The sequence below is a fragment of the Petromyzon marinus genome, chromosome 21 (assembly GCF_048934315.1).
Source record: "Petromyzon marinus isolate PM22_M1 ecotype Great Lakes invasive population chromosome 21, UKy_Petmar_22M1.pri1.0, whole genome shotgun sequence".
Taxonomy (NCBI): domain Eukaryota; kingdom Metazoa; phylum Chordata; class Hyperoartia; order Petromyzontiformes; family Petromyzontidae; genus Petromyzon; species Petromyzon marinus.
The window spans coordinates 316,589-343,610 of NC_133687.1; the positions used below are offsets into that span (position 1 = coordinate 316,589).

The following is a 27,022-nucleotide window of genomic DNA, read 5'->3' on the forward strand; positions in this document are numbered from 1 at the left end:
GACGGAGGAGCTCACCAATGGGACTTTGTCCAGATCTTTCAAGGATTTGTGAGCTGCTCACACAATCCAGCCTGCTTAAACCCAGGATGGATCGTAGGCAGGCCAGCCTAAATGTTTCTAAACGGCAAAGATGTTCCATTAGGGGGGTCCACGTTTCGCAAGCGTAGATAAGGGAGGGAATGACTGTGGCCAAAAAGACCTGAAGCTTCGTGCGGAGCGACAGACCAGGTAGCTTCCACACAGCGTTACGTAACCGATGAAAAGATAATGCCGCTCAACTCATTCGGAGTGAGACCTCTGCTGTTAAACCGGAGCCGGTCATAAGCACACTGCCCAGATATGGGAAACTCTCCACTCTCTCCACAACTGCTCCATCACCAATTGGGAGTTGTGGGGGTGGAGTATCCGATGGTACAAAATACCCTGGCAGGTGCTTAATTTTGGTGGAGCTGATGGTAAGGCCCCACCTCTTAGTGGTAAGCTCCAGGTTTAGCAGCAGCGCCTCCAACTCCTCCTCTGAGTGAGCAGCGATTACCAGATGGAAATTCCTCCAGTACAGCTATTGAAGGCCTCACGAACTATGTGGTCAAAATAGATGTTAAATAATGTGGGAGCCAGAAGACATCCCTGTCGCACCCCAAGGTGTACAGTGAATGGCTCCGACTCCCAGCCACGTAGTTTTACCCGGGCCCGCTCACCATCATGAAGGTCCTTAATGATCGTGAGCAGAGGGTCAGGGACTCCGAAGCACGAAGAACAACCCAGAGTCCAGGCCTACTGGTGGTATCATAGGCCTTGACCAGGTCAATAAAGCAGAGATGTAGGTCTTGTTGGAATTCCCTAAACCTCTGCTGTAGCAGACAGACAGAAAATATGGCATCCGTGCAGGACCACCCTTTCCCGAAACCACATTGAGGCTCTACAAGCCTCTCCTCAGCATGCCGAGCAAGGCGATGTTGCATAATCCTTGCCAGGACCTTTCCCGGCACACCACCATCACCTACATCATCCCCACCATCATCATCATCAAATATATCACCACGATCATCACCTTATCATCACCTTATCACCACCATCATCTACATCATCACCACCATCACTTACATCACCCTCATTTACATCACCACCATCGCCTACATTGTCACCATGACGTGAATCATCGCCTCATCACCAATACCAAAAACCGCCATTTGCCACTAAGTGACGGTGACGTCACTACGGCGCCTGTGCCAGGCTATGTGCACTTTGAGGCCAGGTGAAGTGTCCAAGGTTCACCGACAGGAGGTCATGGGACAGGTTCAGCAGGTACCATGGGTTGACTGACAGATGAGTGGCCGATGCACCAGCTGTACCCACTGTGCCAACTGAATTCTAGCTGCCCGGCGCTCCGCTCATTGTTGTGTCGCTTCTCTGCCCTCCGTTGTTGTTGGAGGGCGACGGCCTCCAACTACCCAGTAGCGTCCTTCACGAGCCTCCTCCAGAGGCCGATCTTGACATCGCTGGTTCCAGTCTTCGGCAAGTCCACTCAGCTTCACATCCTCTTGTACCACATCACTCCATTACCACCACCACCATCATCACCACCTACATCATCATCACCACCACCACCTACCTCAACCTCACCACCTACATCACCATCACTTACATCACCATCACCACCACTTACATCACCACCACCTACATCACCACCAACGACTCGATCACCATCACCACCTACATCACCACCACCTAAATCACCATCACTTACATTACCACCACCTACATCACCATCATTTACATTACCACCACCTACATCACCTTCACTTACATCACCAACACTTACATCACCACCTATATCACCATACATTACCACCACCTACATCAGCATCACTTACACCACCACCGCCTGCATCACCACCACCTAAATCACCATCACATACATCACCACCACCACCTAGATCGCCATCACCTACATCACCATCACCACCTACATCACATCACCGCCTACATCACCACCACCTACATCACCACTTACATCACGATCACTTACATCACCACCAACATCACCATCACTTATATCACCATCGCCACCACCTACCTCACCACCACTTACATCACCATCACTTACATCACCATCACTTACAACACCAGCACCTACATCATCATCACCACCTACATCACCATCACCACCTACATCAAAATCACTTTAATCACCATCACATCACCATCACTTACATCACCCATCACTTATATCACCATCACCACCACCTACATCACCATCACTTATATCACCACCACCTACATCACCATCACTTACATCACCATCACTTACATCACCGTCACTTACATCATCACCACCTACATCACCATCACCTCCCATCACCATCACCACCTACATCACCATCACTTATATCACCATCACCTACATCATCATCACCACCTACACCACCATCTACATCATCACCACCTACATCATCACAACCTACATCGCCATCACCATCTACATCATCACCACCTACATCACCATCACCACCTACATCATCATCACTTACATCACCATCACCACCTACATCACCATCACTTACATCACCATCACCACCTACATCACCATCACTTACATCATCACCACCTAAATCACCATCACTTACATCACCACCACCTATATCACATCACCACCTACATCACCATCACTTACATCACCATCACCACCTACATCACCATCACCACCTATATCACCATCACCACCTATATCACCATCACTTACATCACCATCACTTACATCACCACCACCTACATCACCATCACTTCCATCACCATCACCACCTACATCACCATCACCACCTACATCACCATCACCTACATCACCATCACTTACATCACCATCACCACTTACATCACCATCACTTACATCACCATCACACCTACATCACCATCACCTACATCACCATCACTTAGATCACCATCACCACCTACATCACCATCACTTACATCATCACCACCTACATCATCACCACCTACATCATCACCACCTACATCACCATCACCACCTACATCATCATCACTTACATCACCATCACCACCTACATCACCACCACCTAAATCACCATCACTTACATCACCACCACCTACATCACCACCACCTACATCACATCACCACCTACATCACCATCACCTACATCACCATCACCACCTACATCACCATCACCACCTATATCACCATCACTTACATCACCATCACTTACATCACCACCACCTACATCACCACCACCTACATCACCATCACTTCCATCACCACCACCTATATCACCATCACCACCTACATCACCATCACCACCTACATCACCATCACTTACATCACCATCACCTACATCACCATCACACCTACATCACCATCACTTACATCACCACCACCTGCATCACCACCACCCACATCACCATCACCTACATCACCATCATCACCATCACCACCTACATCGACATCACCACCTACATCGCCATCACCACCTACATCACCATCACCACCTACATCACCATCACTTACATCACCATCACCACCTACATCACCATCACTTACATCACCACCACCTAAATCACCATCACTTACATCACCACCACCTACATCACATCACCACCTACATCACCATCACTTACATCACCATCACTTACATCACCATCACCTACATCACCATCACCACCTACATCACCATCACTTACATCACCATCACCTACATCACCATCACACCTACATCACCACCACCTACATCACCATCATCACCATCACCACCTACATCAACATCACCACCTACATCGCCATCACCACCTACATCACCATCACCACCTACATCACCACCACCTACATCACCATCACCTACATCACCATCACCTACATCACCATCACCTACATCACCATCACTTACATCACCATCACCACCTACATCACCATCACTTACATCACCATCACCTACATCACCATCACCTACATCACCATCACTTAGATCACCATCACCACCTACATCACCATCACTTACATCATCACCACCTACATCACCATCACCACCTACATCATCACCACCTACATCATCACCACCTACATCATCACCACCTACATCACCATCACTTACATCACCATCACCACCTACATCACCACCACCACCTAAATCACCATCACTTACATCACCACCACCTACATCACAATCACTTACATCACCATCACCTACATCACCATCACCACCTACATCGCCATCACCACCTACATCACCATCACCACCTACATCGCCATCACCTACATCACCATCACACCTACATCACCATCACTTACATCACCACCACCTACATCACCATCACCCACATCACCATCACCTACATCACCATCTACATTGACATCACCACCTACATCGCCATCACCACCTACATCACCATCACCACCTACATCACCATCACCACCTACATCACCATCACCACCTACATCACCATCACCACCTACATCACCATCACCTACATCACCATCACCACCTACATCACCATCACCACCTACATCACCATCACCACCTACATCACTTACATCACCATCACCACCTACATCACTTACATCACCATCACCACCTACATAAACATCACCATCACATACATCACCATCACTTACATCACTATCACCTCCTACATCACCATCATCACCTACATCACCTACATCACCACCTACATCACCATCTCCACCTACATCACCATAACCTACATCACCATCACCACCTACATCGCCATCACCACCTACATCACCATCACCACCTACATCACCATCACCTACATCACCATCACCTACATCACCATCACCTACATCACCATCACTTACATCACCATCACCACCTACATCACCATCACTTACATCACCATCACCTACATCACCATCACTTAGATCACCATCACCACCTACATCACCATCACTTACATCATCACCACCTACATCACCATCACCACCTACATCATCACCACCTACATCATCACCACCTACATCATCACCACCTACATCACCATCACTTACATCACCATCACCACCTACATCACCACCACCACCTAAATCACCATCACTTACATCACCACCACCTACATCACATCTCCACCTACATCACCATCACTTACATCACCATCACCTACATCACCATCACCACCTACATCGCCATCACCACCTACATCACCATCACCACCTACATCGCCATCACCTACATCACCATCACACCTACATCACCATCACTTACATCACCACCACCTATATCACCATCACCCACATCACCATCACCTACATCACCATCTACATTGACATCACCACCTACATCACCATCACCACCTACATCACCATCACCACCTACATCACCATCACCACCTACATCACCATCACCACCTACATCACCATCACTTACATCACCATCACCTACATCACCATCACCACCTACATCACCATCACCACCTACATCACCATCACCACCTACATCACCATCACCACCTACATCACTTACATCACCACCTACATCACCATCACCACCTACATCACTTACATCACCATCACCACCTACATAAACATCACCATCACATACATCACCATCACTTACATCACTATCACCTCCTACATCACCATCATCACCTACATCACCTACATCACCACCTACATCACCATCTCCACCTACATCACCATAACCTACATCACCATCACCACCTACATCACCATCACCACCACTTAAATCACCATCACCACCTACATCACCATCACCACCTACATCACCATCACTTACATCACCATCACCACCTACATAACCATCACCATCACTTACATCACTATCACCACCTACATCACCATCACTTACATCACCATCACCACCTACATCACCATCACTTACATCACCATCACCACCTACATCACCACCTACATCACCATCACTTACATCACCATCACCACCTACATCACCATCCCTTACATCTACATCACCATCTACATCACATACATCACCATCACCTACATCACCATCACCTACATCACCATCACCTACATCATCATCACCACCTACATCACCATCACCTACATCACCATCACCATCATCACCTACATCACCATCACCTACATCACCTACATCACCATCACCTACATCACCATCACCTACATCACCATCACCTACATCATCACCTACATCATCACCTACATCATCACCTACATCACCATCACCTACATCACCATCACCTACATCATCACCACCTACATCACCATCACCTACATCACCATCACCTACATCACCATCACCTACATCACCATCACCACCTACATCACCATCACCACCACTTAAATCACCATCACCACCTACATCACCATCACCTACATCACCATCACTTACATCACCATCACCACCTACATAACCATCACCATCACTTACATCACTATCACCACCTACATCACCATCACCACCTACATCACCATCACCTACATCACCATCACCTACATCACCATCACCTACATCACCATCACCTACATCATCACCACCTACATCACTTTCACCACCTACATCACCATCACCACCTACATCACCATCACCTACATCACCATCACCTACATCACCACCTACATCACAATCACCTACATCACAATCACCTACATCACAATCACCTACATCATCATCACCTACATCATCATCACCTACATCACCACCTACATCACCATCACCACCTACATCACCATCACCTACATCATCAGCACCTACATCATCACAACCTACATCACCATCACCTACATCACCATCACCTACATCACCATCACCTACATCATCACCACCTACATCACCATCACCTACATCACCATCACCACCTACATCACCATCACTTACATCACCATCATCACCTACATCACCATCACCTACATCACCATCACTTACATCACCATCACCACCTACATCACCATCACCACCATCACCATCACCTACATCACCGTCACCTACATCACTTTCACCACCTACATCACCATCACCACCTACATCACCATCACCACCTACATCACCAACATCACCATCACCTACATCATCATCACCATCATCACTTCTCTCTTTATCCACGACCCGGAGCCCACGGTCCGGTTCCTTCTCGCAGGGATCCGGATCCGCTTTATGCGATCCGATTCCATGGTTTGTGGAGTCGTCAGCCTGTCAGAATCGTCGCGCCCGAGTATGGGAACGCCGTTGTCCGCCGTGGGGTCGCCTTCTCGCGGTTCGTGACGCGAGCGGCGCTTTCCCGTCCACAGCGCCCGCGCCTGCGGTTTCCCGCGGAGCGCGACGGCAACAGCGGTAGCGGGGACAATCCAAACCCCGGATGGAATCGTAGTCGAGTTAAAAATGTGGGCGGAATTGAATCGCGGAGGACGCGAGGAACCGGAAGCCGCCGCGCACCGACTTCGCAGCAATCGATCCTGGCGGATTCAATCTCGCAGCGATGCACGAATTGATTATTAATCACGAATTGATTATTAATCACCGCTGGGCGGGGGATTGAACTTTCGCGTTGCGATTGCGGCGCGATTCCTGAATCGATGCAACGGGCCTGGTTCGATGCCATTAATCGATCCGGGGGTCGGGGGGTGACTCTGCCCCGCCCCTCGCGGGTCGCCCACCCCGTGACGTCACCGGCGCGACTCCACCGCCGCCATCTTGGCGAGGGAGGGAACCGCCGCAAGGGCGACACCGCGACGTTTCGGGCCGCGGGCCTTCTTCGTGAGCGCGCGAATCATCGAGATGAATCCCGAGCGGGCTGGTGGCTATGCACACCTGTGTAATGCAAGCGAGGGTCGATGGATCGCACGCAGATGTTCCGCAACCTGCCTTGCCATGCCTCGCCAAGAGACGGCAGTACAGACAGTGGTCTAATCGCGATCTGTTTCCATCTGTATGGGGGTGGATCGCTGCTGCGCTCGGCGTGGGTTTCCACCCCACGTGAATAATAAACAGATCATTGTGAATTAGCTGAGCACATCTTACAAATAAAAAACCCTATTGTAGCGGCGGCAGGACCCTCCTGAAACAGGGTCACACGGAGTGGCTCCCCTGGATACATGATTATTTAACAATAACATACAACGCCTCCATCACACGCACGCGTTTTCCCACACACACACAGGCGATGCTTTACCCATCCCATCACCCACTCCACAGCCTTCCTGCTGGGAGTGCCTCTTATCAGCGGCACAACTCTGCACCGTTTCGACATTCGAGTTCTCACCAGCGGAGCCAGCCTCTCTTGAACTGGTGAGAACTGCCCAGATGTTCTGCCGGTATTTGGCTGCTATAAATGTCCACATGATGATGATGACGAACCAGCTGTCATTTGTGATGGCCAGGTCGCTTCTGAAAAGAGCTACATAGCTCAGTGGGCCTTACCTGGCAAAATACCAAAACATAGTTAAGGTAAGGACTGCATATTCTTGGGTCTTTTGGTAAAGTCGCGTAGATAGGTTCAAAGAAAATAACAAAAAACTACGACAATTCGATCGCAACACAAGCGTCCGTCAGCAAATGCTTGTGTTGCGATCGAAACGTCGTAGCTTTTAGTTATTTTCTTTGAACCTGCGTTCGACGAAGGTACTCTGCAAACCCACTGGCTATTATCAAAGATTTGTTCATGAAGCCACTTAGATATATAAACATAGACACAACTTCAACCGAGAAGATGGGTACAAATTGAGCAATCATTGGAAGGACGTGATTAACCAGGTAAAGTTTTAACTTGCTATGATGTTTCCATCCTTTCCAGCGATGTTAACCGACTCTGAGTTTCATTACTAGGTTGGATGTCTTTGTATTGACAGGCTGGGTGTCCACCGCCCCAGCCTCTGTGGTTGGACCATCTCTAGCTCCACCAAACTACCTTGATGCACCCATCTCAGGCCTATATAAGACCTTGTCTTAGCAGCTTTCTCTCTCTCTCTCTCACCTGTAGACGATTGCTTGTGTTGCGATCGAACAGTCGTGATCATATTATTTCTTATTAGAGCATGTTGTCATGTTTTGCCACAAGTTGCGTGTGGTTAATGCAGACTTGATGCCTTGCAAAAGGTATCTTACTTGGTGTTCGAACATCTTAACACCCGTTTTATTGTCAGAAAGGATAAAGCCTCTTCTTATTTTAACCTCACTCGGTTGAGCGTTGTAGTTGAGTGGGATACACGCCTCGACTGGCAGCGGACTCACTCCCCGGGGTCTCTCTTGTGAACGCGACTCCGATTGTCTCTCTGTTCTCATCTCGACCACTCAAACTCACCCACTCGAGCATTTAAACCACTCACCTAGCCACTCATCAACCCGCCCAATCACTCACCAACTCAACTCACCCGCCCACTCATCAACCCATCCACCCATCACTCATCCACTCACAAACTCAACTCACCCCACTCACGAACTCACTCACCCATCCATCCACTCACTCCTGCTCCAGCCTGGCCTCGCGAGTTGTCCCACTGGTCACGTAAATCCACCCGGACACTGAGCGCTCGATCCCCAACGAGCGAGGGAGACCTTGTCATGCTAGGTGCTCTGTGCCATGCTAGGTGCACTTTGTCATGCTAGGTGCACTTTGTCATGCTAGGTGCACTTTGTCATGCTATGTGCTCTGTGCCATGCTAGGTGCACTGTGCCATGCTAGGTGTACTGTGCCATGCTAAGTGCACTTTGTCATGCTAGGTGCACTTGACATGCCAGGTACAAATGCCATGCTAGGTGCTGTGTGCCATGCTAGGTGCACTGTGCCATGCTAGGTGCACTGTGTCATGCTAGGTGCTCTGTGTCATGCTAGGTGCACTTTGTCATGCTAGGTGCACTGTGCCATGCTAGGTGCACTGTGCCATGCTAGGTGCACTTTGTCATGCTAGGTGCACTGTGCCATGCTAGGTGCACTGTGCCATGCTAGGTGCACTGTGCCATGCTAGGTGCACTGTGCCATGCTAGGTGCACTTTGCCATGCTAGGTGCACTTTGTCATGCTAGGTGCTGTGTCATGCTAGGTGCACTTTGTCATGCTAGGTGCACTTTGTCATGCTAGGTGCACTGTGCCATGCTAGGTGCTCTGTGCCATGCTAGGTGCACTTTGTCATGCTAGGTGCTCTGTGTCATGCTAGGTGCACTTTGTCATGCTAGGTGCACTTTGTCATGCTAGGTGCACTGTGCCATGCTAGGTGCACTTTGCCATGCTAGGTGCACTTTGTCATGCTAGGTGGACTTTGCCATGCTAGGTGCACTGTGCCATGCTAGGTGCACTTTGTCATGCTAGGTGCACTGTGCCATGCTAGGTGCACTGTGCCATGCTAGGTGCACTGTGCCATGCTAGGTGCACTTTGTCATGCTAGGTGCACTGTGCCATGCTAGGTGCACTGTGCCATGCTAGGTGCACTTTGTCATGCTAGGTGCACTTTGCCATGCTAGGTGCACTTTGTCATGCTAGGTGCACTGTGCCATGCTAGGTGCACTGTGCCATGCTAGGTGCACTGTGCCATGCTAGGTGCTGTGTGCCATGCTAGGTGCACTGTGCCATGCTAGGTGGACTGTGCCATGCTAGGTGCACTTTGCCATGCTAGGTGCACTGTGCCATGATAGGTGCACTGTGCCATGCTAGGTGCACTGTGCCATGCTAGGTGCACTTTGTCATGCTAGGTGCACTGTGCCATGCTAGGTGCACTTTGTCATGCTAGGTGCTCTGTGCCATGCTAGGTGCACTTTGCCATGCTAGGTGCACTGTGCCATGCTAGGTGCACTTTGTCATGCTAGGTGCACTGTGCCATGCTAGGTGCACTGTGCCATGCTAGGTGCACTTTGCCATCCTAGGTGCTCTGTGCCATGCTAGGTGCACTGTGCCATGCTAGGTGCACTTTGTCATGCTAGGTGCACTTTGCCATGCTAGGTGCTCTGTGCCATGCTAGGTGCACTTTGTCATGCTAGGTGCTCTGTGCCATGCTAGGTGCACTTTGTCATGCTAGGTGCTCTGTGCCATGCTAGGTGCACTTTGTCATGCTAGGTGCACTGTGCCATGCTAGGTGCACTTTGTCATGCTAGGTGCTCTGTGCCATGCTAGGTGCACTTTGTCATGCTAGGTGCACTTTGTCATGCTAGGTGCACTGTGCCATGCTAGGTGCTCTGTGCCATGCTACGTGCACTGTGCCATGCTAGGTGCACTGTGCCATGCCGGGTGGGCGCCACTCCACTGCCCCCGTTCACAGTGCGCGCGGCCTGGGGCAACAGAGTGTCTCCCACCGAGCGCGGGAAAAGTGCACCTAGCATGGCACGAGCGCTGTTGTCTCCCTACCCAACATGGCGACACGGGGGTCGCACGCCCCCCGCCCCCAGCCGGCCCCCGTCCCGTCCTGCAGCTCGCATGGCGGGCGGGCGAGCCGAGGAGGAGCTCAGAGCCGGGGCGGCCATGGCGGGCGGTGCGGTGAAGGGGATCTTCAGGCAGGCGCTCAGAACCTTCAGCAGGCCCTCGGGGGCCCGGGGTTCGGACCCCGCGGCCTTCGCCGAGAACCTTGCGGCCCTGCGCGCCCTCCTGGACGCGGTGCGGCCCGAGGATGTGAACGTGGCGCCCAGGAAGGGAGAAGGGGTTGAGGAGGACGAGGAGGGAGCTGGGTACTCGATGTCCGGGGGGTTCGGGCCACCCCCCGTGAGCTACATGGAGATCGCCGAGGGGGTTCACTTCTCCATGGGGATCTTCGTGCTGCGGGCGGGGGCCTCGATCCCGCTGCACGACCACCCCGGCATGCACGGCCTCCTCAAGGTCCTCTACGGGGAACTGCGGCTCAGCGAGTGGGACCGGGGACCCCCACGGGATGCCGCGGGGAGCCGCGTCGGGGACCCCGGGCCCCCCGAGTTCAAGGTGACGACCGCGCGGGTCACCGCGGGTCACGGCGGGTCACGGGGGGCCAAGAGGGGGGCCAGGAGGGGGGCCACCTGGCCCCGAGGCGGCTCACGGAGGGGGTTCGCGGGTGAGGGAGTAAGGGGGCCTTGAGAGCAGTGATAGAGGCTGTGAGTGGGCTCCTGCCGGGGTTGAGCGGCAGTGGGGAGGGGAGTCAAGGGACGGGGTGAGGGAGGTGAGTGGGCTGGGGAGGTGAGTGGGCTGGGGAGGTGAGTGGGCTGGGGAGGTGAGTGGGCTGGGGAGGTGAGTGGGCTGGGGAGGTGAGTGGGCTGGGGAGGTGAGTGGGCTGGGGAGGTGAGTGGGCTGGGGAGGTGAGTGTGTGGGGGAGGTGAGTGTGTGGGGGAGGTGAGTGTGTGGGGGAGGTGAGTGTGTGGGGGAGGTGAGGGAGGTGAGTGAGTGGGTGAGGGAGGTGAGGGAGGTGAGTGGGTGAGGGAGGTGAGTGGGTGAGGGAGGTGAGTGGGTGAGGGAGGTGAGTGGGTGAGGGAGGTGAGGGAGGTGAGTGTGAGGGAGATGAGTGTGTGAGGGAGGTGAGTGGGTGAGGTGTGTGAGGGAGATGAGTGGGTGAGGTGAGTGTGTGAGGGAGGTGAGTGGGTGAGGGAGGTGAGTGTGTGAGGGAGGTGAGTGGGTGAGGGAGGTGAGTGTGTGAGGGAGGTGAGTGGGTGAGGGAGGTGAGTGTGTGAGGGAGGTGAGTGGGTGAGGGAGGTGAGTGGGTGAGGGAGGTGAGTGGGTGTGTGAGGTGAGTGTGTGAGGGAGGTGAGTGGGTGAGGGGGGTGAGTGGGTGAGGGAGGTGAGTGGGTGAGGGAGGTGAGTGGGTGAGGGAGGTGAATGTGTGAGGGAGGTGAGTGGGTGGGGGAGGGAGGTGAGTGTGTGAGGGAGGTGAGTGTGTGAGGGAGGTGAGTGGGTGAGGGAGGGAGGTGAGTGTGAGGGAGGGAGGTGAGTGTGTGTGTGAGGTGAGGGAGGGAGGTGAGTGGGTGAGAGGGTGAGTGGGTGAGGGAGGTGAGTGGGTGAGGAAGGTGAGTGGGTGAGGGAGGTGAGTGTGTGAGGGAGGTGAGTGGGTGAGGGTGGTGAGTGGGTGAGGAAGGTGAGTGTGTGAGGGAGGTGAGTGGGTGAGGGTGGTGAGTGGGTGAGGAAGGTGAGTGGGTGAGGGAGGTGAGTGTGTGAGGGTGGTGAGTGGGTGAGGGAGGTGAGTGTGTGAGGGAGGTGAGTGGGTGAGGGAGGTGAGTGTGTGAGGGAGGTGTGTGAGGGAGGTGAGGGAGGGAGGTGAGTGGGTGAGAGAGGTGAGTGGGTGAGGGAGGTGAGTGTGTGAGGGAGGTGGGTGGGTGAGGAGGTGAGTGGGTGAGGGAGGTGAGGGAGGGAGGTGAGTGTGTGAGGGAGGTGAGTGGGTGAAGGAGGTGAGTGGGTGAGGGAGGTGAGTGGGTGAGGGAGGTGAGTGGGTGAGGGAGGTGAGTGTGTGAGGGAGGTGAGTGTGCGAGGGAGGTGAGTGTGCGAGGGAGGTGAGTGGGTGAGGGAGGTGAGTGGGTGAGGGAGGTGAGTGGGTGAGGGAGGTGAGTGGGTGAGGGAGGTGAGTGGGTGAGGGAGGTGAGTGTGTGAGGGAGGTGAGTGGGTGAGGGAGGTGTGTGAGGGAGGTGAGTGTGTGAGGGAGGTGTGTGAGGAGGTGAGTGGGTGAGGGAGGTGAGTAGGTGAGGGAGGTGTGTGAGGGAGGTGAGTGGGTGAGGGAGGTGAGTGGGTGAGGGAGGTGAGTGGGTGAGGGAGGGAAGGTGAGGGAGGTGAGTGTGTGAGGGAGGTGAGTGGGTGAGGGAGGTGAGTGGGTGAGGGAGGGAAGGTGAGGGAGGTGAGTGGGTGAGGGAGGTGAGTGGGTGAGGGAGGTAAAGTGTGTGAGGGAGGTGAGTTGGTGAGGGATGGAGTTGAATGGGTAAGTGAGCCACGGGACGATTCGTGGTAGATACCCGGAATGCTGTCAGAGAATGATGGAGCCCCAGAGTTTGAGACAGACTCGCACAGAGACCCCTGGACCAGCACAGATACCCAGACCCATACAGAGATACCCAGACCCATACAGAGATACCCAGACTCGCAACAGAGAAGACCCATAAGCGAGTGATTGGTGTCTTGGTTTATGGTGACTTTCATTCAAGTCCGTTCTGTGTAACCCGGTAAGAATTCGAGAAACCAGGATAGGAGTCGCATTCGCAAGTGACCCGGGTCACCACAATGACAAAAGAAAAACAAAGTGCAGCAATCGGTGACATCTGTTTGTGCGGCGCTGTGACTCAATGAGACTTCACCCCTCGCGCTGTGCCCGCTCCTCACAGCCCCCGCTGCGCGCGTGGCAGCGGCCCCTCGTGCGAGCTTCGCGCTACCGCGGGCAGCAGCGCCTCTCCCCGCTGGCGCCCTGCCGCCTGCTCACGCCGCACCACGGCAACCTCCACCGCGTGGACGCCGTCGGCGGCCCGGCCGCCTTCCTCGACATCCTCGCGCCCCCCTACTCCCCGGACACGGGCCGCGACTGCCACTACTACCGCCCACTCGTGCCGGCCACCGCCACGCCGGGGCACGGCCTCCTCCCGCAGTCCACCGCGCCGCTCCACCACCTCCACCGTGATCATGGCGGCAACGACGACGACCATGGTGGTGATGATGGTGTGGGGGAGCCCTGCTGGTTGCTGGAGATTCCGCAGCCAGCTGAGTTTTGGTGCGGATCGCAGGATTATCCAGGCCCGCCGGTCATATAGGCTCACCGAGGATCGGCAGTGATAGGACTCTGTGAGATGGCGACGATGGTGATAATGAATTAAGGTTAGATGTCGTGATTTTTGAGTTGCCATTGGCTGAGTGGAGAATCGACATTGGAGTTAATCTGTACAGGAATTATTAGTTATCAGTGTGTGTGTACTACAGGGTTCTGCGTAGAAGTAGGGCCCACGTCTAACAGAGAGGGTCCGTGCCTATAAACATCCTGCAGATCACCAGCGTTGATTCAAGCAAGCCTGGCTCTGCTGATGAGACACTGCATTTCGAAACCGGTCCAGTTTGCTTGAACTGAATCAATGCTTCCAAATTGTAATACACTTGCAGAATCTCGTGTAGAATCTACAGATCTATAACTAAACACACATGAATCAGAATAATCAAGTGTGACATATATTTTGAATTAACCCGAAACCATTTCTTTATCATTATTGCCCTTGTAATTAATTAGCACTTATTTATCTCTGTAAATGTACATAAATTAGCGTGCGAGGTGTAGAGTGGTGGGGCAGTGGTTTTCAAACTGCACTGTGAACCCGGTGACCCGAGTTTGATTCCCGCTCATGACGAATGAGTGGCAGTCCTGGGCCTCCCCTAGGTCAACTCGTCATCAAATAATTACCTGGTGCGGTGTATAAACATCACCACTGAGAAGACAAAGGCAGCCGGGCCACCCACCCCCTCGTGTGCCATGCTGGCCTTAATGGGTGCTCTCCTAACAGCACTTGCCCTAACAGCGAGTTAAATACTTTGGGGGTCTTTGATAAGTGTGAGTATGGCTGTGTACGCTATTTAACATCTTCTGTGACCAAATAGTTCCAGACGCTTTACATGCCTGTACCAGAGGAATTTCCATAAGGTACAGATACAATGGGAGGCTGATCGATGCCCAGGTGTAATCAACCATGTTAATGTATGCTGATGAACTGGTAATTGTGATTGACTTGTTGGAAGTTGGACGCTCTGCTGCTGAACCTGGAGCGTGCTACTAAAAGGTGGGGGGCATTGCCATCAGCCCCACAAAGACAAAGCACCTTCCTGGGTATTTTGTTTCGTCAAACACTCCACCTACTCCACTCTCCGTGATGGGGCAGTTGTGGAAACGTTTTCATACAGTGTGCTTATGACTAATTCTGGTGTTGCAGCAGAGATCTTGCTACACATCCGTTGAGCGACATTGTCTTTTCATTAGCTGTGTAACATTGTGTGGAATCAACCTGGTATATCACTCCACACTTAGCTGCAGGTCTTCTCAGACAGTTATGCCCTCCCTTCTCTATGGTTGCAAAACATGGATCCCTTTGAATAAACATCTGTGCCAGTTACAAACATTCAGGCTGGCCTGCCGATGATCTATCCTGGGTTTAAGCACACTGGATTGTGCGAGTTCACAGATCCTTGAAAGATCTGGTCAGTCCTGTCAGTGAGCTCCGATAGGCAAGGCTGCCTTGGCTGGGTCACGTAGCCTCCATGCCCAGCCACCACATGCCCAAATAGCTTGTTTGGCCAGATGAGGGGGCTGATGCTGTACTGGATATACAGTTGAGTGGATTTGCCGATGATTGGTACCAGTAGTGTCAAGATCAGCCTCTGTGGAGGAGGTTCGTGAATGACGCTACTGGGGAGTTGGAAGCAATCGCCCTCCAAGAACAAAGGAGCAACGATCACAACGAGCGACACGCCAGGCAGTTAAAACTCAGCAAGTTGGCACAGTAGGTGGCACAGGTGGTGCATCTGCCAGTCATCTGTCAACCCATGGCACCCGGGACTTCCTGGAGACCTACCACCGAGCCTTCAATACCTTGGTAGCCTCAAGGTACACCTAGCCTGGCACAACCGCTATGGTGATGTCACTGCTACTTGGTGGGGAATGGCGACTACTGCTACGGTTCTCCGCTAACCAAACACTCGCACATCAGCGTGACCTTGCCGGGGAAGGTGATGTGCGCGGCGACTGGATGCCCAAACTTCCACGAGCTCCCAACACGTGCAAAGAAACGTCGGACATCGCAACAGACACCGAAGGAGGAACGGCCTGTACGCCCGATGACCTCGTCGTAGCACCAGCATTCTAGCCACGACACCCGTGCATCCACCTCGTCCCTCAGCACATCATCTCCCGCGAGGACACAACGGAAGCGTTCTGGTCAGACTCTCCTGGCTTCTCCGTCTCACCGCATCACGATGGCCGTGTCCAGAGACACGTTTGACGCCGACCGCAACCACAATAAAATCTGGAGAGAACTCGATGAGTGTCAGTGTTTATTCTGGTGCGGTGACAGCGTGTGGCGGGGGGGGGGACCGCCCCATGATGGTTGATGTGTGGCTGTGCGGTAATTTTGGGGTGTTGTGTGGTTGCCACAGTGACAATGGTGTGGGTGTTGTGTGGTTGTCATGGAGACATTGGGGTGATGTGCGATTATCATGGTGACAACAGGGTGTGTGCACTTTCTCTGGTCACAGTGACGTCTCGGTGTTGTGCACGTGCCACGGTGACGGGGTGCTGCATGGCTATCACAGACACAGTGGGTCGTGTGTGGGTGTTGCTTGGTTGCCATGGTGTATGAGCATGGTTGTCATGAAGGCGTCAGGGTGCCATCTTCTCCTCTTCCTCCTCGCCTTGTGGTTGCGGTGCTTGTTGCAATGGTTGTTGCGGTTGTTTTTGTTTGAGTGAGGCGACCTCCGCCTCAAGCTGCAGCACCGCGCGCTCAATCTCATAATTCTTGCTCACCAGGGTCGCCCACCTGCACCACCACAACAACACCATCAGCAAGAACTACCATCAGTAACCACCGTCAGCAACAACCACCACAACCAATGGCGGAGCCAGGATTTTCAGGTAGAGGGAACAACCCCTCCAGCAATGAAAAATGATAGGAGTTGTTAGTAAGTAAGGACTTGTCCCTTGCTTTTTATTCGACGCGTTTGCGGTGATGGCACAGCCGTCGATCGAGGGTCGAATTCGAACCGCGTTGTGTGATCGGCATCGTGCTCGCTGAAGGTGAATGCCTTCAAGGAAGTCCTGTACTGTATACGCAACTGCGCACAATTTTTTGAGTCACTTATAACTGCTTTGCTGTTATTGCCAATTATGGACTCAGACTATTGTCCTATCATCTCAGAGTCCCTGGCACGCAATATGCTACACAGTGGCAGTGGGGGTCGCAAAATGCCGATTTATTACTAATAAACCCCAATGATCCGATCGAAATTAGGGATTTCGATCGGATCATTGGGGGGGCACGTGCCACCCCACCCCCCCCAACTGGCTCCGCCAGTGACCACAACCACTGTCGGCAACAACAAGAAGCCACAGCACAACCACCTCAAGCATAACCATCAGATGTGTGAGATGTGGTAAAGATGGCTTGTGGTGTGGGTGTGGTGAGGATATGGTGAGTTGTGGTGAGAGTGTGGTGATGGGCAAGTTGTACTGTGTCTCCATTCTCCGTAGCTCCACCCCAGTGCTCAGCTGCTCGCTCTTGCGTTGCCAGTTTATGTCCTGGATGTCCTTCCTGCTCACACGCATGGGTTCATGAACACACAGTCACTCAAAGATCCCCCGTGTAGCCTACACTGACTGTTGGGGCAAGTGCTGTTCATGAGTACCTATCAAGGACACGGCACACAAAGGGGTGGGTGACCAGCACCACGCTCGGCCGCCTTTGTCTCCCCAGTGGAAATGTTTACACCACACCAGGTACTTATTTGAGGCCAAGTCGATTTAGGGAATGCCCAGGACCGATTCAGATAATCGAGAGTGAGAATCTAACTCGGGTCGTAGGGTTCGTAGCGCAGCGCACTACCTGCGACAGCACTATCCGCTACCTACACACACACAGGTGTAAACGCACGCGATGTAAATGTGTTACCCTAACTACTGACCTCAGTTTCTGCAGCTCCTTCTGTGCTTGCTCAGCCATTTGAGACAGAAACCTAAAACACACCAGACACCCCAGCATGTACCACACACTGCACACCCAAGTCACATCCCAGTCACACCCCTTGTACACATACCAGACCGTGTACACACACCACACACCTCGTGCACACACCCCACTTCGTCCTGTACTGCACGTGCATACTATGCGAGTGCTGCGTATACTGCGTGAGTGCGCTACACGTTGGGGCCGTGTGTACTGTGTACTGCATTTATATACTGTGTATCTTATGTGTGTACTAAGTAATGCGTGTGCATATACTGCGTGCGTGTCCAGTTTATATACTGCATGCGTACTGCATGCGCACTATGCGTTGGTGCCGTGTGCGTACTGCGTGCATACTGTGTGTGTACTGCACGCGTATTGCGTGTGCGCGCCACGTGTTGGTGCCATGCTTACTGTGTATGTGTACTGCATTCATACTGTGTAATGCATACGAACTGCGTGTACCGTATACTGTGTACATGCACTGTGAGCGTACTGCGTGTGCGCGCGCCACGCGTTAGTGCCGTGCGAGCCGAGCAGCGTGAGGTTGAGGATCCGCTCGGCCTGGTGCTCCAGCTGTGCGCACGAGTTGGCGACGCTGTCCTGCCACGCCGACACATCATTCCGCTGGCCCGCCAGGGGCTGGGGCAGCTCGTACCTGGAACACGCGGGGACATGCGGGGACATACGGGGACGTGTGGGAATACACGTGCGGACACGTTGGGATAAGTGGGGACACGCGCAGGGACACACGCGGGAATACACACAGGGACACGTGGGGGGAGCCACAGATACATGGGGACTCAAAGAGAACGGTGGTGATGGTGTTGATGGTGGTGGTGATGATGGTGTTGATGGTGGTGGTGATGAAGGCGATGATGGTCATGATGATAATGACGGTCATGATGATGATGATGGTGGTTATGGTGATCATAATGGTACTGTGATGGTGTTGTTGACGATGGTATTGATGATGGTATTGATGATGGCGTTGATTATGGCGTTGATTATGGCGTTGATTATGGCGTTGATGAAGTCACCTCTTCATGCTCAGAAGCTCCATGGGTTGTCGGGCAGCCAGACGCTCAAACTCATTCCGCATGATCTCCGTCTACTCGCCATCACACACCACATCCCACAACACACCATCACACACCACCAACAACCACTGCCTTTTGCCACTAAGTGGCAGTGATGCCATCACGATGCTTGTGCCAAGCTAGGTACACCTCGAGGCCACGTGAAGTGTTGAAGGCCCGCTGACAGGTCATGGGATCGACCCAGGTGACTGAGATGACTGTCAGATGCACCACCTGTGCTCCCCACTGTGCCAACTTGCTAAGTTTTAGCCACTCGACGCTCCGCTCGTGAGCGTCACTCCTCTGCCCTCTGCTGTTGCTGGAGGGTGACTGCCTTCAAATGCCCAGTACCATCCTTCACGAGCCTCCTCCGCAGAGGGCAATTTTGACACTGCTGGTACCAGTCATCGGCAATTCCACTCAACTCTACATCCTCCAGTACCGCATCAGCCCATCTCTTTTTCTAGCCCGTGCCATGCTCGATTAGTGCCCCTCTATCTGGCCAATCAGAATCCGCTTGGGCATGTGGTGGGCTGGGCATGTAGGCTACATTTCCCAGCCAACGCAACCTCGCCTGCTGGAGGAACTCACTTATGGATTGTGTTCAGATCTTTCAAGGATCTGTGAGCTCATTACCCAATTCAGTCCGATTGAAACCAAGGTGGACCGTAGACAGGCCAGCCTGAATGTTTCAAAATGGCACAGATGTTCTTTCAACGCATAGAGAAAGGGGACAAAGACCCAAAAGCCTTGTATGGCATGACAGGCCAGGTTTCTTCCACAGTGTTACGCAGTTGATGAAAATATAATGCCGCTCGACTGATTCAGAGCGAGACCTATGCTGCCAAACCGGAACTGGTCATAAGCAACTACCCCATCACTCATGGAGAGCTGATAGTGTGGAGTATTTTATAAGCAGGTGCTTTGTTTCGGTGGGGCTGATGGTAAGGCCAACAGTGGCTCTGGACGTGTGTGAGGGTCTAGTAACCCCTCCGCCTTCAAGGAAATGACCAAAGGATCAAACCAAGCTTGTGCATGTGGCCTCAGGGGGGCCGGCACCTTTCACATCTCTTGGCTGAACCTAGTTTAGCGGTGTCAGAAGACTGAACCCCCCTGCCCCCTCCCTTGGGGTTCCTCCAAAAACAGCAGCGAACAACTGCAGGTAGCCATGTGGAATGTTCAAACACATCATATACCATACAATAATCACCATTAAGTGGCGGTGACGTTACCACGGTGCCCGGGCCAGGCTAGGTGCACTTTGAGGCCACGTGAAGTATCAAGTTAACTGAGATGACTGACAGATGCCACACACACACCGTAACCACGACAGACATCACGTTGCGCGTACAAGAACACACTAAAAAGTGTTTCATGTAGCTGCTGCTCTAAAGTGTTGGAAACAACTGGTGTCTTCTCTCGGGATCACCACAATACAAACAAGTGTGAATGGACTAGGGACGTGCGGTCAGGGAAGGCAGGGCCTCACATGTCATACTCCAATGAAAATAGCTGTTACGAAAAGTAAAAAAAAATGCAGATTTTTTCCACTGATCTGTGTTATAAATGTCATTTCTGTACGATTCCAATCATTTTCATAGTCAAAATCGCCAAATTTGTGGAGCTCCGCTGCAAATACAGGAAGAGACGAGAAGTGAGGCAGCGACGAGCTCAGCCTCCCCTCTGATTGCACAACCCCTCAGTAACTGGATGGAGCGCGGGCAATAAGCGCGTGCCTGTTACTATCTCTCTGTGTGTCACCAATGTAATGTTTGTAGACCGCTTCATTTCATGTCCTCGCCTTCCATACTCCAGGTAACTTATTTCACGAATGTGTATAAAGATATTTAGGCTCGCTGGTCTCGTCATGAAACTGCAATGAAAAAGCACCAGGGGAGGCAGCTATGACATCTGCCTCACTGAGGACGTGTCGAACACGCCCCCCTCAGTGAGGGCATGCCCCCCTCAGTGAGGCCACGCCCCTCAGTGAGGCCATGCCCCCTCCGTGAGGCCACGCCCCCTTCAGTGTGTGAATTTGGCTCTGACACTAGCCAGTGCCTCCTCAGCCATTGACCTGGCCGCACGTCACTGGAATGGACATACAGTCGTCCCTCGGTTAACAGTGACATCAGTTACTCGAAGGATCTTGAATGCCTTACTAGTGGTGTTTATAAGGGAGTGCAAGCTTCACTATTTTCTCCTGGCTTTTACTTAAACATTGTCTTACATTTTATTTTAGTATACAATCTTTTGATACCCCCTTCAGTGGAGGTGATATTACATTTAAAATGAATACGGTTTCGGTTTATGGTTTTTTGGTGAACATTTCGCCTCCCATAGGACCTCCCATGGTTTCAACTGACGTTAAAATGTTGACTCACGTTATGTTTACGTTATGCACCGGGCGTCAATTTCGGCCAATCCGAGCACTTGTAAGTGGGGCTGAGGCATGCTGTCAGCCAACAAGCGACACCCATTTATGAGCATTTAAACTTTGACTGGCTTTGCTTACATTATGTTTTCTTTTCTGGCAGTGGAAACAGCTCTCTTGCAGACTCAGTGATTTTTACTTATTTTTCAACTTATACATTAATTCGATTAACAGTTATTTCAGTTAACAGTAGTTTTCGTGGAACGGATTAAACCGTTAACCGAGGGACTATTGCAAGTGATTTGTAACATCCTGTTATAATTACTTTATTGTATCTTTTTAGTATTTGATATGTTTATTTATTAATTTGTAACACTTGCTGCTGTCGGGTCTTTGCTGGCCGAGTCACCCTTGAAAAAGAGCGGTAGAACTCAATCGGTAATTTACTCTGGTAATTGACTTCTGAGTCTGCTCGACATTGTGTTGTGTGGTGACTTGCGTGTAGTGTTGTGAGTGATGGTGGTGTGGCGAGGTGTGTGTGGTCATTGGAGGTATCACCTCGAATGCGCTCAGCTCAGGAGGAGGGAGGCAGCTCAAGTAGTTCTTGGTCGGGCGGTATCGCCGTGTCTCCTCCTCCACGAGCGCAGCGGCCTGCGACAGGACCGCACACGCCGCATCAATACTCCGAACACCGCACACACTACACACACACACCACGTCAATACACACCACATCAATACTAACTACCACCACCGCGTTAATACTCGCCACACACATCACGTTAATACTCACCACACACACAACGCCACTCACCATACACACCGCACAGACACCAAGTCAATACTAACCACACATCACGTCAATACACACCGCACACAAATCACGTCAATACTCATCACACACATCACGTTAATACACACCACATCAATACTCACCACACACACTGCACACATACCACGTCAATACTCACCACACACATCACGTCAATACTCACCACACACACCGCAATACTCACCACACACACCGCAAACACACCGCGTCAATACTTACCACACAGACCACCACACACACACCACGCCAATACTCACCATACACAGCACACATACACACCACGTCAATAGACACCACACGCACCAAAGATCGCCTTAACAGACTGTAGGGGCGAGTGTTGTTAGCGAGCACCTATGAAGGCCGGAACGGTACACGAGGGGTGGGTGGCCAGCACCACGCCCGACTGCCTTAGTCTCCCCAGTGGCGATGTTTTTATCCACCGCACCAGGTACTCATTTGAGGCTGAGTCGACCTATCGGAGGCCCGGGACCGGCTCAGATAATCGTCACTGGTGTTGGCTGTGAGCGGGAATCGAACCCGTGTCGCCGGGTTCATAGCGCAGCGCGCTAACCGCTACACTACCGCTCACACACACCTCACAAAAACCAGACCCATCACACCCACCCCCCCCAGCCTCACCGCCTCGCGGACGCCCGGCGCGTCGTAGCCCTGGTCGAAGTAGGGCAGCGCGTCCACCACCACCTCCCCCGCCATGACGAAGACACCCGGGGGACACGCAGGGACAACGCGGAGAGACGCGGAGAGAGGCGGGGACACGCGGAGAGACGCGGGGACACGCGGCTATAGAGACACAGAGACGGAGATTCTAGAACACGCCGGAGTGGTTGCACGCGCGGAGAAGCAGCTCCGGGTTAAAGGTGGCGACTCCGGCTTCCGGTTCCTGTTTCCCACAGCGGAACCCCCCCCCTGGACCCGCAGCAACCGTTGCTATGGGATGCCCCACGGGGCCCCAACAACGGTTGCTAGGGGAAGCTTGCAGTCGAAATCAAAACTGAGTTCGTCGTCTCGACATTGAGGGAAGCTATCTTAGAAACGCCAGAAACAGTCGGCCCTGACAGCTCCTTTGCCTTGTTTCAGAACGTTTTTATTATCATTGCATTACTGCTGGATGTATACTACACGGCAAATCCATGGATTAGTGTATGCAGTATCAGAATCATTCTATTTACACTGGAGGAATCCGATGAGCTTTAAAGCCCTTTTTGACATGTCCAGTGGCGGCACGGGGTCAGAATGTTACAACAACAAACAATATAAAACACGATAGGAGTGCAAAGTATAGGAAGGTTAACAAATCGCTTTTAAATATATATACAAATCAGACTAAACTATATTTTAGAATCTTAACAGGTAAAGCCCACTGAGCTAATAACTTATTTTTCAGAAGCAACCTGGCCTCAAATGATAGCGCAACGATGTGGCTTATCATGTGGACATGTATACATAAAAAATACACGTCCACTGAAGGTTCCGAATATGTTGTGGTACCCAAATGTTTGTGTTTATTTGGGGTACTTACATATACGCGCTGGCCTTCACATATTAATTCAACCGATTGTGCATCCAAATATATAAAACTAGCGGGAAGTACCCGGCGTTGCCCGAGCGACAAATATATTTCAAAACTTATCTTAAAAACCTTACATCTACATACACAGATACTAAGCTATTGTGAAAGCCCGGTGGACCATTTGTCCATTTCTCCACCAACAAAATTCTAAGAGACTTGCAGAAATCCCCGCGTAGGTATATATACCTACACACCTACATACAACAGAGTAAGTAGTATCGATTGACTCTGCAGTTGTATCTACTGACTGTACAGTAGTATCTACTGAGCCAGTAGTAGCTACTGACTGTATAGTAGTATTTACTGACTGAGTAAACTACTGACCGTAGTAGTATTGTGGTCCCATAGCAGCGAAGCCGCTCCGTCGGAGCCGTGCCTGCAACGCCACCACGGGAGAGCGTCCGGGCCGACGCTACTCCTCCCTCACCACCCCCCACATGAGCACACACAACACACACTACACACACACTACACACAACACATACACCTCCCACGTAGGACCTCGTGGAAATGTCACCTGGCCTCCAGGTTTTCACCTCTTCGTAAGGACATCCCCCACGGTTTCCTGGGGCCAGGGAATTGGCCGACTTCCCCCAGGTTGAATTACACCGCGGAGCCGTGAATTGACGTGCAATTGCATGGTCACGACGAGGCTACTCAGTCGCCGCAGTTAGGTCCACACGAGCACCAGGGGAAGCATCTGATTGGCCGGAAAAGTACGATTGCACGCTGTGGCCAATGGCAACGGCCCAGCGGCGGCCCCTGTTGATGGGTAGAGAGGGAAGCGGACCTCTGTGAAGGCACCGAGGCGGGCGCACCAATGGCGGTGGGGTATCGCGGGTTAGCCGGGCAGACCTTTGATGTAGGGAAGGATAAAATGGGAGGGGAGAGCGACGATGGGAGTTCGCGTTCTCCTCAAGACAGCCATCTGAGCAGTCAGCTTGCCGGCCACTGGGTCGTCCGTGTGACGAGTCTCAGCGAAGCCAGGCCCCGCTCCCAGCAAGAACCTCGTGCAGCCTCGTCTCTCCGCGATGGCCCACGCATCTGAGGCAAACCGTGAGTACGAAAGGGAGAGTTGGGATTTAAGCGTAAAAGCCTAGGGAGGTTAATTCAAAATAGACGGGACAGATTGGTTCTGAGACCGTCGGGAATAGATTAGTTATTCTACTAATATTGACTCCGGGCTACGTGATATTTAGCCTCGGACTCGCTGAGAATAAACTGTTGGTGATCAATAAACCTTGTCGTGTGGTTTCTGCGAGTGTGGAACGGGTGCATGGTGGTGTGAGTCCGCTCGTCGTTGTACAGGGATTTGCACGCGGGTAACTGTTGAGGCGGCCATTGTGTGCACGCCCGACCGGGGTTCCTGCGTCGTTGTACCCTGTGTTTGCGCGCGTGTGCGTATGGACCCACGTGTTTGCGCTCGCCCATGCGTGAAGCTCATGGTTAGCGTGTGCGTGTGGTGAGTGGCGGCGGACTCGTACAGGGGCACGTGAGATTACTCATATGCCCTTTTGTTTAAGGTGTGCGTGAGGCAAACGGGTGGCGTACACGCGAGATTATTCGTGCGTCCTTTGTTTGGCGTGTGCGTGAGATGAACGGGCGGCGTACACGCGAGATTATCCATACGGCCTTTGTTTAGCGTGTGCCCGCGGTGAGCAACGGTAGACTCGTCCGGGTGCACGTGGGATTATTCATACAGCCCTTTAAACAATCTCCGAGACACCCCCTCCAATCGGCTACGCGTGTACGAGTGATGTCACTGCCCTTTGACCCCTGCCCCTCCCTATCCTTCGGAAATCCTAGGCTCAATTCACCCTGCCTACCGCTCCGTTCCCCACTCTTGATTAAATCTCTCAAACTCACTTCTCTCTCACTTGTGCTTACTTCCACTCTGCTGCGCTGAACGCTGTAGAAGGACGAGGCTGTGAGTCGTCTCCGTAGAGGGTTGAGCCTGTCTGCGCTGGAGCTCGTCACACGGAGGTCTCGAACGGCTGACTCTCCTGCTCCGTGGACCGCAATGATTTTCAGAAGAAGTCCCTCTTGCTACGCTAAGCCTCCATATTTTATCCACCCAAAAGGCATTCAGATGCTTCCGCACCCGCGCCTGCCCTGTCCATTCAGAGGACGAGTTATTCACGTCTCTTTCACATTCGGATCCGTGACCTTATCTAAAACAAAAGGCATTCAGATGCTTCCGCACCCACGCCTGCCCTGTCCATTCAGAGGTTGAGTTATTCTCGTCTCTTTCACATTCGGATCCGTAACCTTACCTAAAACAAAAGGCATTCTGATGCTTCCGCACCCGTGCTGCCTTGTCCATTCAGATTTCGGAATGCTCCTGTCTCACTGTTATTGGAGTCCCTAATTCCATCTATGACAAAGGCGTACCGCCGATCCCACGCCCCGTGCCATGTGTGCGCGATTTCATCCGCGGTGGCTCTGCGGCCTCAGGCGTGACCACGTAATTTTAATATCAGGTCACGGCGCTGCGGTGCGCGTCAGCTACGGGGGGAGTTCGCCCAATTTCCCGACCGCAGGAAATCATGAAGCTTGATCCCATTAGGGGCTTCTGGATAAAA

The 27,022-nt window shown here is 52.3% G+C and overlaps 3 protein-coding genes across 6 annotated transcripts in view; 1 reads left to right on the forward strand and 2 right to left on the reverse strand.

The window, feature by feature from the left end:
* LOC116944702 (charged multivesicular body protein 7) overlaps positions 1-7,358 on the reverse strand; it is a 31,941-nt gene extending 24,583 nt beyond the window's left edge. Inside the window, exons 1-2 of one of the 4 annotated variants that reach the window (XM_076068383.1) lie at positions 7,029-7,348; positions 699-851 (exon numbers count right to left, since the gene is read on the reverse strand). The gene's annotated coding sequence lies outside the window, so the exon portion shown is untranslated. Of the gene's footprint in view, positions 1-698; positions 852-1,356; positions 6,882-7,028 lie in introns of those variants that run through there. The other 3 variants (XM_032958495.2, XM_032958492.2, XM_076068382.1) reach the window with 3 other exon arrangements.
* A 3,849-nt stretch (positions 7,359-11,207) lies between these two features.
* ADO (2-aminoethanethiol dioxygenase) lies at positions 11,208-16,889 on the forward strand. The gene is made up of 2 exons (XM_032958490.2): positions 11,208-11,855; positions 14,207-16,889. The coding sequence occupies exons 1-2, from the start codon at positions 11,265-11,267 to the stop codon at positions 14,624-14,626; spliced, it is 1,011 nt and encodes a 336-aa protein (XP_032814381.1). The 5' UTR covers positions 11,208-11,264; the 3' UTR covers positions 14,627-16,889.
* Positions 16,890-16,891: 2 nt separating this feature from the next.
* On the reverse strand, positions 16,892-23,736 carry BCAS2 (BCAS2 pre-mRNA processing factor). The gene is made up of 7 exons (XM_032958491.2): positions 23,489-23,736; positions 22,577-22,669; positions 19,609-19,679; positions 19,065-19,226; positions 18,528-18,578; positions 18,077-18,157; positions 16,892-17,386 (listed from the first exon to the last, which is right to left on the reverse strand). The coding sequence occupies exons 1-7, from the start codon at positions 23,561-23,563 to the stop codon at positions 17,230-17,232; spliced, it is 690 nt and encodes a 229-aa protein (XP_032814382.1). The 5' UTR covers positions 23,564-23,736; the 3' UTR covers positions 16,892-17,229.
* Between the last annotated feature and the right edge of the window lie 3,286 nt (positions 23,737-27,022).